Genomic DNA, 16,111 nt, shown 5'->3' on the forward strand with positions numbered 1-16,111 from the left:
AGGAATGGGATTGGACTGAAAACGTCAAGAAAGATTCAGTGAGAATCTTATGTGAAGAACCAGCAATTGAAGTCGAAAGAGAAGTTCGACAAGAAGAAGTTAGAGGTCAAGCAAGCACAAGCAGACCTCAAAAATAAGACACATGCCTGAAAGGTTGCAAGAATGTGTGATTACATTAGATAATGTGGTCGATGATGAAAGTGAGATGGTACACTATTGTGACACCCCACAAATTACCCCTATATTTCATAATCACTTGCATCCTAGACATATTCATGCATAGGTAATCTCAAGATCAAGATATGTCTGGTTTTGTTTCATCTGTGAATTAGGCTTTCCCTCAAAGAGCTCATGAACTCAAGAGACCTCTCTCCATCAATAAATAAGTGTATTGTGGCCTAATCACAAGTGCATCAAGCTTCACTTTCATCTGACTCACCAATTAGGGTTTCTCAGCAACATTCAATTTCATTTGACAATTTTGATCAAGACATGATCTCAAGTCTTGAGACATGACTCAACACACTCAAGTACATCCTTCAAGCCCATATGTAGCGGTAAATTTATGACCATCAAGCTATGGATAAACTTAACGTCAATAAAACCATAGTTGCCACCACGCTTTTGTTGTTTCCAAAGGAAAAGGGAAAAGTACGAACAAAACCCAAATATAAGAAGTTTTCAAATCAAAACTAATAAAATTCCAGAGATTACAGGTAAGGGGGTTGGTTACACATAGGGAATGTGTTAACACACAAAGTGTCATAGGTACTCCTAGGTGTCATAGCCCAAAATTTGCCCTCCCTTTTTGCTTTTATCTAACCTATAACTAGAAACCCGTCTATCCTCATCCATGTCTCATTCATATCCATCATTCATTCATTTTTTTGACAAGTATCATAGATTCAAAGTTCATGGTTGATAAAATCAGGATTTTGGCTTTAAAATTATGGTGTTGCTCATCATGTGGGTTGCAACCCTAGTTCTTGATCCTAAAGGAGCTTTGTAGATTGATGGGAAATCCTAGTTAGGAATATTTGGTATTCAACTGTCTTGTTTGGTTGACTTGTGGACTTGGGATTCATCAAACTCCTAGCATTGATCTTTGAGGTTCATGTGACTTACATCGAGGTGTTGGAAACCCTAAGTGGGGTCATGGCATTGACAAATTATTGGTGTGAATTGTCTCTTGGTTTAAGTTCTTGGTTGTTGCTTAATTTAGAATTGTGGCTATCAAACCCTAGGCCAGGTTTTGCTTCATTTGGTTCTTGGATTCATGCCTGCATTTAGTGCATTGGTCTTTGGTCTATTGAGGTTCTTAGCCCACTTTTAGATCGTTCATAAGTGATTCATCCATGCATCATAGTCTATTAAGTCAAGGTTAATTCATTATTTATCAACATTTGAACATGAACTATTGTCTCACTTAAACCAAATCTTCATTCATTCACTTTACATTTCACCAGATTACTTGCATAAATCCCTACATACACATCACTATCTATCTTCTACCTACCATTTCTTTCTTCAATGGCATTTCAGGATCTCATAACCAGGGTTGCGTTGTTGTTCGTTGTGACATTTTGTTTCTCGAGCGGAGTTAGAGTTGCACCACAAGTTCCTTGTTACTTCATTTTTGGTGATTCTTTGGTGGATAATGGTAACAACAATTTTCTTAGATCTTTGGCTAGAGATGATTATCTTCCTTACGAAATTGATTTCCCTGATGGACCTTTTGATAGATTTTCCAATGGGAAAACCGATGTTGATTAAATTGTTGAACTATTGGGATTCGAGGATCAAATTCCTCCATTTGCATCAACTAGTGATGATGCCATACTGAAAGGAGTCAATTATGCATCTGCAACTGCTGGAATTAGAGAGGAAACTGGCCAGCAACTGGGAGGGCGCTTTAGTTTTAGCGGCCAAGTGAGTAATTACCAAGAAATTGTGTCACAATTGGTGAAGTTACTAGGAACTGAGGATCAAGCTGCGAGTTACTTGAGCAAATGCATTTACTCAATTGGATTGGGTAGCAATGATTACTTGGAACAACTATTTCATGCCTTAATTCTATTCAATAGGTAGTCAGTATACAACCAAAATCCATTATTTTAATACAACCAAAATCCATTCATAATTAACCATACCATTTGAACCAATATCCTTCTACATAATCCAAGACAATTATCCAATTCTAAATATCTAACTCTAACCCATGATAAATCATTCCAATATCCATACAAGTCCATCCTATTACATCCATTGTCTATATCCTAATACAAATAACTATGGCCAAAACGGAAACGGAAACGGTTACAGTTACAACTTGGAGCTGCATCAACTAAATCACACAACCAATGCGGAAAAATCCAACAATCCAACATTCAGGTATGGTATAGAAGTCTAGCAGCATGGCCATGATGAAATGCATAATGGTTAGCTTCGCCATCCAATACAATAACCAATGCGAATCTTGCAGCTTATATTCAACATGGCAATAGACTATAACAAATCACCGCATAACGCAAAGCCATGTAAATACAAAACCTATTTCGCTTTCGTTCCCACGACAGAACGCAACAACTCACACAAAAACCTCCCAACAGTTCGAAATAGAACATGACTTTTCAGCACGACTAGCCGTGTTCATCTCACTGAAAGTAGGATGTCATTGCGTAAGGGTAACTGACAACTGAAGTTCATTCAAATTTTACACGAGCGGAACCTGCAAATTAGTCAACATTGATGACATATCAGATATCTTCTTCCATGAATAAACGAAGTTTTGTTCACACTTTGACTCAAATACTAACATAAGAAACAAATCTTTCATCAACAATCGAATAGTCCACCTGCACAATTTGTCATAAACACGCGACAGTCCAACCGATACGACAAAAAAAAATCAATGCGACAACCGACAATGCAAAGACCTCCAAAAACCAACATGTTACCTACAATTAAACGAGTGTCGTTGCAGCAGAAGTTGAAAGCCGAATTGGAGTTTACTGCTCCTGCTGATGCTGGAAAGAAATCATATGTCTTCTACTTCATGTGTGATTCTTACATGGGTTGTGATCAATAGTATGGTTTTACCCTTGATGTTAAAGAAGCAGATGGTGGTGAAGATGAATGAAATACGCAAAAGCCAGTTGCAAACTGAAATGACCACAGTCAATTCTGCACCCTGCAAGAAAACCACAAATCCAAAAACAGTCCTGCAACAAACGCAACCAAAACACCAATTCGCAACTGCAACCATAGCTGGCGATTATGATCGGGATTTAGAACCAGTTTGCACTCTAAACGAAACCTGCACCAAACAGAATGCATCATAAAAAATGACCAACATAAATTGCTAACCAACATGAAAGAAAATGATAATTCAAAACCCAATTTTTCAACTGTCATAACCACCCTAACCAAATTCTTGAACCCTTCAAAGAAACTCTCTCATCAACACTTCAAAACTCCACTACAGAACTGAATCTCAACCTCACAATTCCATTCTAACTAATTTTTTCAACAACCTCCAACTACTAATAACCTCCAACCTGATAACAAAACTAGGGAATGAGTTCATGACCAACATGACTTCACCCAAAACCTCCAACAGAATTCCAAAAACCTCACTATGTAAAACTGATAACAGAACCTCCAACTGTCCAACGAACTTCAACCCAACCGTAACAAACTCTCCTTGAATCACAACAACATTAACCTGCAAAATTGATACACGAACTAATTTCCAAACTAACATTTCTAACCAACATAAAACCCTCTAACAAATTCATAGCAACCTAACACAAATCAGTTACAAAACTAAGCTTAAGAACCTTACAGAAATACACAATAGAAGAAGGAGAAGAGGATATCTAAGAGTATAAATTAATACCTTCACGGTTCAGAACGGGGGTTTGTTTTTTGCCACCTTCACTCTCTCTCACTTTCTCGACCTCATTCCATCTTCGTCACCCTCATCTTCCTGTTACCATAGGAAATTGATAGGGCACAATGAAGACGTAATTAATGAAAGCTCCTTATAGATTTAAGGATTATACCCCACCAAGGGGAGGTTTGAAAGAAAAGATGAGCCCAAGATAAGCAAGAGCCGGAGAAACCACAAGTTATCAGAAGATGAAATCGACGGAAGAAGTAAGTTTGGTCGAAATCCATTCTGTCGACTGAACCGGAGATTGGGACTTAAGAAATTCTTGATTGTACCAAACACATAGGGGATGATGTCGACATAAATACCTGAGCGGGATAAGTTTGAAATTCAAAATGACTAGCAGTTACAAGGAGAACAAGCGCCAAAGATATGGAGCAGTTTCTAGATCGTGTGGCACGACGTCTGTCTACAGACAGTTATTTTTGAGTAGTTTTGCTTGTAGACAGTTTCTTTAGTTCATTATAAATAGGGGATTCCACAGAGGACTCCGGGTGTTCACTTTGTACCAAAATCATTTGTAAAAAACTTCACATTCCTAGCGCGAGGAAGCAAGAGTTTTCAAGAGTGCTATGTACGTGAATCACCACATTTACTTCAATGCAACCTCCTTATTTTTCAATTGTTCCCGTTGAACACTTTATTTTAATTTCATTTAAGTTTGAATTGTCCTTTTATGTTGTCGTCTACGCTGTCGACACTATTTCTATTACGATAATAGAATTCACCAAAAGCGTGTTCATTGTGTGTCATAGTGTTGTCGGTCACGAGTCACCCATAGTCTATAACATCATCATTTCGTGTGGAAAAACCTTTGCTTGTTCAATATTTTGTCAGAAGCCGTTTCTCACAAAGTTAATAGTCCGTCGAATTGAACGAGTTACCCTGTTACATTAGCACATGTCTTAGGATCAACTGGTCGATCCTGCAAGTAACCCTTAGTTTTAAGGCTTAGGGAGGACCAGCTGTTGTTTACCAATTTCCACAGTAAACAAAATGGCACGCCTAGTGGGACGAGTGCTAGTGTAGTTACGCAATTGCATGAAACTTAGAAGTGGCAAACTATATAGTAGACCACAAGAAACTGTGAAAATGTCAAACTCCAATATGGATGAAGTGCCACAAGGGACTTTATCCGCTACAGAAACAGTAATTTCACAAGTTGCAACTTTGCCTCCGTTGGCAAGTGCAGCCTCAACGATGTCGACTACATGTGTGGTTGGAACATCAATTCCTTTACCTCCACCGGGAGGTTCAGGATCAACAATAACAACGTTCAGACCTTATGTGCCTCACTTTGGTACCACAGATCCTATTTATGGAATGCCGTATTCCTTAATGCCAGGATATCAGTCAACATCAAGTGCAACATTGTTTTCAAACAACGCTCAAAATACGAGTCTCTCCTTACAGGGATTAGCGCAAGGGGGCAATGCTCAGAATAGGAATAATACTCAGAATAGAACCATGCCGCTGTCGAATACTTTAATAGCGGCGTTGAGGCAACAAATGGATGATAGTAATCATGAGTTGGTTAATATGTTAACTAATCAAATGGGTATAGTTTTTAATCATGTGATACAGGAATCTGCTGAAACAAATAGGCAGGTGGCTAATCAATTGACACGCTTATGTAACTTCCTGGGGGCACCGGCTCGATAAATGGCACAAGTGCTTAGGCAAACCATTCCTGTTCAAGTAGAGATAGGGGCAGCAGAAGATGAGACAGTCCATGAGGGACAAATCCTTAGACCCCAACAAAATCAAGGCGTTGAGTCAGGAGTAGCAGGACGTAACCAAATGGTGTTAGTTAACCGACATCAGGATGCTGATCAAATTGTCGATCAACATTGGCAAGAAGACTTAGCAGTGGAAAACAATTTGACAACTATTATCGAAAAAATTATGGCTAGGAATGGTATGAGTGCCACATTGCAAAGGCCACTATATGCTTCCCCATTGGCTGAATTTGTTCTCCAAACCGAGGCACCTAGAGGAATGAAGGTGCCTAAATACACTAAGTTTGGGGGAGAATCTGGTGAGTCGATAATAAAACATATTGCCAGATATTTAACCGAGTCGGGAGATTTGGCTCATAATGAGTGTTTGAGAGTAAAAAACTTTCCTTCTTCTTTGACTAAGGTTGCCTTCATATGGTTCACTTCTTTGGCCCCAAATTCAATTGATTCGTGGACCAAGTTAGAAAAGAAGTTCCATGAAATTTTTTACGAAGGGCACTCCAAAATCAGTTTGGCAGAATTGTCTAGCATTAAGAGAAGGCTTGCCGAGAGTATTGACGATTACCTGAATAGATTTAGATCATTAAAGGCCAGGTGCTTTACGCAAGTACCGGGACATGAACTTGTTCAAATGGCTGTTGGGGGGGTTAGATTATTCCATTAGGAAGAAAATAGACCTAACCTTTGTAAAGAGTATGTCACAATTGGCTGATAGAGTTCGACATCTCGAACGACTAAGGTTAGAAAAGGTTAGACACAGGAAGGCTAAGAAGGAAAAAATAGCTTTCGTCGATTATGATGTGACATATCCAATCTATGAGGCTGATTATGCCTCATTGGCCGAATTAGAAATTGACGTGGTTGAGTTAAAGCCAGGATCTGCTTATGAGTGTCGGTCATTACTTCCTGCACAAGGGAAAAATCCTGTCGAAAACAATCCAAAATTCCCTTCAGAAACTTATACATTTGATGTGACAAAGTGTGAGGAAACTTTTTATTTGTTAGTTAAAGATGGTCAAATGGTGGTGCCACCTGGTACTAAAATACCACCATTGGAACAAAGACATAAAAGAGGATTTTGTAAGTATCATAATTATCTTGGTCATAATACCTCTAATTGTTATCTTTTCAGGGATCTGGTTCAGAAAGCAATTCAAGAAGGCAGGCTGAAATTTGTTGGCCGCAAAATGAAGATCGACGCTGACCTTCTCCACCAGGAGGAAGCTCTATTCGTTGAGCCAGTCGAGATCAACATGGTCGAGATCACTGAATATGATGAGGCTGGCATGCTAGAGGAAATTAGTGAAAGCCCAGATGTCGACATAGCTGAAGTCTATCCAAGGGCTGATGAAGATTTGGTAGATTTCCTGTATCGCTGCAAGAATAAGGGTTCACAAGTTTGCTTATGCCCTAGATGTGGTGCTGTCACCGACAAAGTTGCTGCTGAAAATTTCCAAAAGCTACAATTGGGAAAAAGCAAAGGAAGTGGGCTGAACAGAGCACGCCAGAATGAAAGAATCCCAAGGAAAGCTGTGAAAAATGATCAAGCAAGGCCTAGGAGCTTCGTACCATCAGCAAGTGCTCCTAGAGGCACCTGGATCAAGCCTCAGGGAAAACTAGAAACCCCAAAAGGTGTTGCTGCTGCCAGAGGAGGTTTAGCAATCAACTACAGGCGTGAGTTCAAGTCTGAGAAAAAGACTCATGTTTCTGAAAATTATTTGGCGAAGAACCCCATGTCCAGAACTCAATGGAGACATTTTCAACGTCACAAGCAGGCTGAAAGAGAGGCTGCTAGGGAAATGGCTGGAAAAGGCATGGCTAATGGGGCTAATTCTAGAAAGAGAGTTGTTTTGAGGGTCGACACTGCAGCTAAAGAACGGATCAGGGAGTATGTCCGTCGACCAAGTGAAAAATGTTCTGATGAGGTTACTGATGACTTCAATTCAGAATCAGAAGCAAGTTTGGATATCTTAGTCAACATGGTGTCAATTCTACCAGAATAATACAATTGTGTTACTGAGGTGAAGAATTCGGTAGACGATGTCGACGCTGAAGAAATGGCGTTACATAAGCCAAGATGTTACTTTGTGCTGAGCGATGGTTCTATTGAGAGCCAAGAAGCAATATTTGAGAGGCCCACAATGACTATGAAGAGTCATCTAAAACCTCTATTGATTAGGGATAAAGTGGAAGGTGTGACTATCAACAAAGTGTTGGTAGATTGTGGTGCTACTGTTAACATCATGCCACACCATATTTTGAAGAAAATTGGCAAGTATGATACTGATGTTAGATCCAACAACATAGTCTTATCTGACTATGGGGGCAAAACAAAAAGCACCATGGGTGTGATCATGGTGAACGTCACTGTCGGCTCAATCACTAGGCCAACATTGTTCATGGTAATAGATGCCAAGCCAAGTTACAATTTTCTAGTCGGCAGAGAATGGCTCCATGGTGTGGGAGCTGTACCATCTTCAGCACATCAGAGATTGGTAATTTGGAGAGAAGATGGAGTGGTCGAGAACATTGAAGCTGATAAAGGCTATTTCATGGCTGACGTGAACAATGTCGGCAAGAAGGAATTCAAGAGAAAGTTGGCTAACATTTCTCCTTATTTACCAGCTGAGGATGTGTATTCTAATCTGAGTGAAGCTTTTGTTTCTCTAACTTTTCACGAAACTCATGGCTTCATTTGGGATGTGGAACGTTTAGAGGAACCACCTTATGCAGAAATCCGGCCGACAGGCTGGGGGGATGTCACTGATGATGTCTGAGCTAGAAGCTCTAAAGAGGATTTTGGCATACGTTGCCGAGAACAAAATAAAATCGTCCCTAGAGGCTGAAGAAAACATGGCTGTCGAAGCCTATGTTTTAAAGAAAGAAGATATTTTGGCTATTGTGCCAGAGCCTCCAGATAAGTCAGCTGTGCCTAAAGGAAACATCAACATGCAACATTTGGACTGCATTTACGACGATGAACCTTTAGGGTTTGAAAAATATCCAAAGGCGCTAGAAAAGATGCGACCACAAGACCCCTTAGAAGAAGTCGACCTTGGCGAAAATGGCGACAAGAGGCCAACATACATCAGCGCCAACATCACAAAGAGTTAAAATCTGAGGTAATATCTCTACTTAAAGAATTTAAGGATTGTTTTGCTTGGGATTATAATGAAATGCCTGGTTTAAGTAGGGATTTGGTAGAGCTAAAACTGCCAATAAAAGCTGGAAGAAAGCCAGTAAAGCAGACGCCTAGGTGTTTCGCACCAGATATCATGGCAAAAATAAAAGCGGAGATAGAAAGGCTCCTTAAAAGAAAGTTTATACAAACTGCAAGGTATGTTGAATGGTTGGCCAATATTGTGCCAGTAATTAAGAAAAATGGGTCTTTACGAGTATGCATTGATTTTAGAGATCTAAATGCTGCTACCCCCAAAGATGAGTATGCCATGCCCGTAGCAGAAATGCTGGTCGACTCTGCCGCTGGTTTTGAATATTTAAGTATGTTAGATGGTTATTCTGGATATAACCAAATTTTTATTGCAGAGGAAGATGTGCCGAAAACGTCAAGAAAGATTCAGTGAGAATCTTATGTGAAGAACCAGCAATTGAAGTCGAAAGAGAAGTTCGACAAGAAGAAGTTAGAGGTCAAGCAAGCACAAGCAGACCTCAAAAATAAGACACATGCCTGAAAGGTTGCAAGAATGTGTGATTACATTAGATAATGTGGTCGATGATGAAAGTGAGATGGTACACTATTGTGACACCCCACAAATTACCCCTATATTTCATAATCACTTGCATCCTAGACATATTCATGCATAGGTAATCTCAAGATCAAGATATGTCTGGTTTTGTTTCATCTGTGAATTAGGCTTTCCCTCAAAGAGCTCATGAACTCAAGAGACCTCTCTCCATCAATAAATAAGTGTATTGTGGCCTAATCACAAGTGCATCAAGCTTCACTTTCATCTGACTCACCAATTAGGGTTTCTCAGCAACATTCAATTTCATTTGACAATTTTGATCAAGACATGATCTCAAGTCTTGAGACATGACTCAACACACTCAAGTACATCCTTCAAGCCCATATGTAGCGGTAAATTTATGACCATCAAGCTATGGATAAACTTAACGTCAATAAAACCATAGTTGCCACCACGCTTTTGTTGTTTCCAAAGGAAAAGGGAAAAGTACGAACAAAACCCAAATATAAGAAGTTTTCAAATCAAAACTAATAAAATTCCAGAGATTACAGGTAAGGGGGTTGGTTACACATAGGGAATGTGTTAACACACAAAGTGTCATAGGTACTCCTAGGTGTCATAGCCCAAAATTTGCCCTCCCTTTTTGCTTTTATCTAACCTATAACTAGAAACCCGTCTATCCTCATCCATGTCTCATTCATATCCATCATTCATTCATTTTTTTGACAAGTATCATAGATTCAAAGTTCATGGTTGATAAAATCAGGATTTTGGCTTTAAAATTATGGTGTTGCTCATCATGTGGGTTGCAACCCTAGTTCTTGATCCTAAAGGAGCTTTGTAGATTGATGGGAAATCCTAGTTAGGAATATTTGGTATTCAACTGTCTTGTTTGGTTGACTTGTGGACTTGGGATTCATCAAACTCCTAGCATTGATCTTTGAGGTTCATGTGACTTACATCGAGGTGTTGGAAACCCTAAGTGGGGTCATGGCATTGACAAATTATTGGTGTGAATTGTCTCTTGGTTTAAGTTCTTGGTTGTTGCTTAATTTAGAATTGTGGCTATCAAACCCTAGGCCAGGTTTTGCTTCATTTGGTTCTTGGATTCATGCCTGCATTTAGTGCATTGGTCTTTGGTCTATTGAGGTTCTTAGCCCACTTTTAGATCGTTCATAAGTGATTCATCCATGCATCATAGTCTATTAAGTCAAGGTTAATTCATTATTTATCAACATTTGAACATGAACTATTGTCTCACTTAAACCAAATCTTCATTCATTCACTTTACATTTCACCAGATTACTTGCATAAATCCCTACATACACATCACTATCTATCTTCTACCTACCATTTCTTTCTTCAATGGCATTTCAGGATCTCATAACCAGGGTTGCGTTGTTGTTCGTTGTGACATTTTGTTTCTCGAGCGGAGTTAGAGTTGCACCACAAGTTCCTTGTTACTTCATTTTTGGTGATTCTTTGGTGGATAATGGTAACAACAATGTTCTTAGATCTTTGGCTAGAGATGATTATCTTCCTTACGAAATTGATTTCCCTGATGGACCTTTTGATAGATTTTCCAATGGGAAAACCGATGTTGATTAAATTGTTGAACTATTGGGATTCGAGGATCAAATTCCTCCATTTGCATCAACTAGTGATGATGCCATACTGAAAGGAGTCAATTATGCATCTGCAACTGCTGGAATTAGAGAGGAAACTGGCCAGCAACTGGGAGGGCGCTTTAGTTTTAGCGGCCAAGTGAGTAATTACCAAGAAACTGTGTCACAATTGGTGAAGTTACTAGGAACTGAGGATCAAGCTGCGAGTTACTTGAGCAAATGCATTTACTCAATTGGATTGGGTAGCAATGATTACTTGGAACAACTATTTCATGCCTCAATTCTATTCAATAGGTAGTCAGTATACAACCAAAATCCATTATTTTAATACAACCAAAATCCATTCATAATTAACCATACCATTTGAACCAATATCCTTCTACATAATCCAAGACAATTATCCAATTCTAAATATCTAACTCTAACCCATGATAAATCATTCCAATATCCATACAAGTCCATCCTATTACATCCATTGTCTATATCCTAATACAAATAACTATGGCCAAAACGGAAACGGAAACGGTTACAGTTACAACTTGGAGCTGCATCAACTAAATCACACAACCAATGCGGAAAAATCCAACAATCCAACATTCAGGTATGGTATAGAAGTCTAGCAGCATGGCCATGATGAAATGCATAATGGTTAGCTTCGCCATCCAATACAATAACCAATGCGAATCTTGCAGCTTATATTCAACATGGCAATAGACTATAACAAATCACCGCATAACGCAAAGCCATGTAAATACAAAACCTATTTCGCTTTCGTTCCCACGATAGAACGCAACAACTCACACAAAAACCTCCCAACAGTTCGAAATAGAACATGACTTTTCAGCACGACTAGCCGTGTTCATCTCACTGAAAGTAGGATGTCATTGCGTAAGGGTAACTGACAACTGAAGTTCATTCAAATTTTACACGAGCGGAACCTGCAAATTAGTCAACATTAATGACATATCAGATATCTTCTTCCATGAATAAACGAAGTTTTGTTCACACTTTGACTCAAATACTAACATAAGAAACAAATCTTTCATCAACAATCGAATAGTCCACCTGCACAATTTGTCATAAACACGCGACAGTCCAACCGATACGACAAAAAAAAATCAATGCGACAACCGACAATGCAAAGACCTCCAAAAACCAACATGTTACCTACAATTAAACGAGTGTCGTTGCAGCAGAAGTTGAAAGCCGAATTGGAGTTTACTGCTCCTGCTGATGCTGGAAAGAAATCATATGTCTTCTACTTCATGTGTGATTCTTACATGGGTTGTGATCAATAGTATGGTTTTACCCTTGATGTTAAAGAAGCAGATGGTGGTGAAGACGAATGAAATACGCAAAAGCCAGTTGCAAACTGAAATGACCACAGTCAATTCTGCACCCTGCAAGAAAACCACAAATCCAAAAACAGTCCTGCAACAAACGCAACCAAAACACCAATTCGCAACTGCAACCATAGCTGGCGATTATGATCGGGATTTAGAACCAGTTTGCGCTCTAAACGAAACCTGCACCAAACAGAATGCATCATAAAAAATGACCAACATAAATTGCTAACCAACATGAAAGAAAATGATAATTCAAAACCCAATTTTTCAACTGTCATAACCACCCTAACCAAATTCTTGAACCCTTCAAAGAAACTCTCTCATCAACACTTCAAAACTCCACTACAGAACTGAATCTCAACCTCACAATTCCATTCTAACTAATTTTTTCAACAACCTCCAACTACTAATAACCTCCAACCTGATAACAAAACTAGGGAATGAGTTCATGACCAACATGACTTCACCCAAAACCTCCAACAGAATTCCAAAAACCTCACTATGTAAAACTGATAACAGAACCTCCAACTGTCCAACGAACTTCAACCCAACCGTAACAAACTCTCCTTGAATCACAACAACATTAACCTGCAAAATTGATACACGAACTAATTTCCAAACTAACATTTCTAACCAACATAAAACCCTCTAACAAATTCATAGCAACCTAACACAAATCAGTTACAAAACTAAGCTTAAGAACCTTACAGAAATACACAATAGAAGAAGGAGAAGAGGATATCTAAGAGTATAAATTAATACCTTCACGGTTCAGAACGGGGGTTTGTTTTTTGCCACCTTCACTCTCTCTCACTTTCTCGACCTCATTCCATCTTCGTCACCCTCATCTTCCTGTTACCATAGGAAATTGATAGGGCACAATGAAGACGTAATTAATGAAAGCTCCTTATAGATTTAAGGATTATACCCCACCAAGGGGAGGTTTGAAAGAAAAGATGAGCCCAAGATAAGCAAGAGCCGGAGAAACCACAAGTTATCAGAAGATGAAATCGACGGAAGAAGTAAGTTTGGTCGAAATCCATTCTGTCGACTGAACCGGAGATTGGGACTTAAGAAATTCTTGATTGTACCAAACACATAGGGGATGATGTCGACATAAATACCTGAGCGGGATAAGTTTGAAATTCAAAATGACTAGCAGTTACAAGGAGAACAAGCGCCAAAGATATGGAGCAGTTTCTAGATCGTGTGGCACGACGTCTGTCTACAGACAGTTATTTTTGAGTAGTTTTGCTTGTAGACAGTTTCTTTAGTTCATTATAAATAGGGGATTCCACAGAGGACTCCGGGTGTTCACTTTGTACCAAAATCATTTGTAAAAAACTTCACATTCCTAGCGCGAGGAAGCAAGAGTTTTCAAGAGTGCTATGTACGTGAATCACCGCATTTACTTCAATGCAACTTCCTTATTTTTCAATTGTTCCCGTTGAACACTTTATTTTAATTTCATTTAAGTTTGAATTGTCCTTTTATGTTGTCGTCTACGCTGTCGACACTATTTCTATTACGATAATAGAATTCACCAAAAGCGTGTTCATTGTGTGTCATAGTGTTGTCGGTCACGAGTCACCCATAGTCTATAACATCATCATTTCGTGTGGAAAAACCTTTGCTTGTTCAGTATTTTGTCAGAAGCCGTTTCTCACAAAGTTAATAGTCCGTCGAATTGAACGAGTTACCCTGTTACATTAGCACATGTCTTAGGATCAACTGGTCGATCCTGCAAGTAACCCTTAGTTTTAAGGCTTAGGGAGGACCAGTTGTTGTTTACCAATTTCCACAGTAAACAAAATGGCACGCCTAGTGGGACGAGTGCTAGTGTAGTTACGCAATTGCATGAAACTTAGAAGTGGCAAACTATATAGTAGACCACAAGAAACTGTGAAAATGTCAAACTCCAATATGGATGAAGTGCCACAAGGGACTTTATCCGCTACAGAAACAGTAATTTCACAAGTTGCAACTTTGCCTCCGTTGGCAAGTGCAGCCTCAACGATGTCGACTACATGTGTGGTTGGAACATCAATTCCTTTACCTCCACCGGGAGGTTCAGGATCAACAATAACAACGTTCAGACCTTATGTGCCTCACTTTGGTACCACAGATCCTATTTATGGAATGCCGTATTCCTTAATGCCAGGATATCAGTCAACATCAAGTGCAACATTGTTTTCAAACAACGCTCAAAATACGAGTCTCTCCTTACAGGGATTAGCGCAAGGGGGCAATGCTCAGAATAGGAATAATACTCAGAATAGAACCATGCCGCTGTCGAATACTTTAATAGCGGCGTTGAGGCAACAAATGGATGATAGTAATCATGAGTTGGTTAATATGTTAACTAATCAAATGGGTATAGTTTTTAATCATGTGATACAGGAATCTGCTGAAACAAATAGGCAGGTGGCTAATCAATTGACACGCTTATGTAACTTCCTGGGGGCACCGGCTCGATAAATGGCACAAGTGCTTAGGCAAACCATTCCTGTTCAAGTAGAGATAGGGGCAGCAGAAGATGAGACAGTCCATGAGGGACAAATCCTTAGACCCCAACAAAATCAAGGCGTTGAGTCAGGAGTAGCAGGACGTAACCAAATGGTGTTAGTTAACCGACATCAGGATGCTGATCAAATTGTCGATCAACATTGGCAAGAAGACTTAGCAGTGGAAAACAATTTGACAACTATTATCGAAAAAATTATGGCTAGGAATGGTATGAGTGCCACATTGCAAAGGCCACTATATGCTTCCCCATTGGCTGAATTTGTTCTCCAAACCGAGGCACCTAGAGGAATGAAGGTGCCTAAATACACTAAGTTTGGGGGAGAATCTGGTGAGTCGATAATAAAACATATTGCCAGATATTTAACCGAGTCGGGAGATTTGGCTCATAATGAGTGTTTGAGAGTAAAAAACTTTCCTTCTTCTTTGACTAAGGTTGCCTTCATATGGTTCACTTCTTTGGCCCCAAATTCAATTGATTCGTGGACCAAGTTAGAAAAGAAGTTCCATGAAATTTTTTACGAAGGGCACTCCAAAATCAGTTTGGCAGAATTGTCTAGCATTAAGAGAAGGCTTGCCGAGAGTATTGACGATTACCTGAATAGATTTAGATCATTAAAGGCCAGGTGCTTTACGCAAGTACCGGGACATGAACTTGTTCAAATGGCTGTTGGGGGGGTTAGATTATTCCATTAGGAAGAAAATAGACCTAACCTTTGTAAAGAGTATGTCACAATTGGCTGATAGAGTTCGACATCTCGAACGACTAAGGTTAGAAAAGGTTAGACACAGGAAGGCTAAGAAGGAAAAAATAGCTTTCGTCGATTATGATGTGACATATCCAATCTATGAGGCTGATTATGCCTCATTGGCCGAATTAGAAATTGACGTGGTTGAGTTAAAGCCAGGATCTGCTTATGAGTGTCGGTCATTACTTCCTGCACAAGGGAAAAATCCTGTCGAAAACAATCCAAAATTCCCTTCAGAAACTTATACATTTGATGTGACAAAGTGTGAGGAAACTTTTTATTTGTTAGTTAAAGATGGTCAAATGGTGGTGCCACCTGGTACTAAAATACCACCATTGGAACAAAGACATAAAAGAGGATTTTGTAAGTATCATAATTATCTTGGTCATAATACCTCTAATTGTTATCTTTTCAGGGATCTGGTTCAGAAAGCAATTCAAGAAGGCAGGCTGAAATTTGTTGGCCGCAAA

At 39.3% G+C, this 16,111-nt stretch overlaps 2 protein-coding genes and 1 pseudogene across 2 annotated transcripts; all 3 read left to right on the plus strand.

The window, feature by feature from the left end:
- Nucleotides 1–5,614: 5,614 nt before the first annotated feature.
- Nucleotides 5,615–6,355, plus strand: LOC127081235 (uncharacterized). The gene has a single exon (XM_051021513.1). The coding sequence runs from the start codon at nt 5,615–5,617 to the stop codon at nt 6,353–6,355; it is 741 nt and encodes a 246-aa protein (XP_050877470.1).
- A 4,408-nt stretch (nt 6,356–10,763) lies between these two features.
- Nucleotides 10,764–11,373, plus strand: LOC127081236 (GDSL esterase/lipase At5g45670-like; annotated as a pseudogene).
- A 3,474-nt stretch (nt 11,374–14,847) lies between these two features.
- LOC127081237 (uncharacterized) lies at nt 14,848–15,588 on the plus strand. Its single transcript, XM_051021515.1, has one exon. The coding sequence runs from the start codon at nt 14,848–14,850 to the stop codon at nt 15,586–15,588; it is 741 nt and encodes a 246-aa protein (XP_050877472.1).
- Nucleotides 15,589–16,111: the final 523 nt, after the last annotated feature.

This window comes from Lathyrus oleraceus, chromosome 5 (genome assembly GCF_024323335.1).
Source record: "Lathyrus oleraceus cultivar Zhongwan6 chromosome 5, CAAS_Psat_ZW6_1.0, whole genome shotgun sequence".
Taxonomy (NCBI): Eukaryota; Viridiplantae; Streptophyta; class Magnoliopsida; order Fabales; family Fabaceae; genus Lathyrus; species Lathyrus oleraceus.

What these genes read in the sequence shown, in the direction of transcription:
- LOC127081235 (XM_051021513.1), top strand. Translation starts at nt 5,615, where the DNA reads ATGGCACAAGTGCTTAGGCAAACCATTCCTGTTCAAGTAGAGATAGGG.
- LOC127081237 (XM_051021515.1), top strand. Translation starts at nt 14,848, where the DNA reads ATGGCACAAGTGCTTAGGCAAACCATTCCTGTTCAAGTAGAGATAGGG.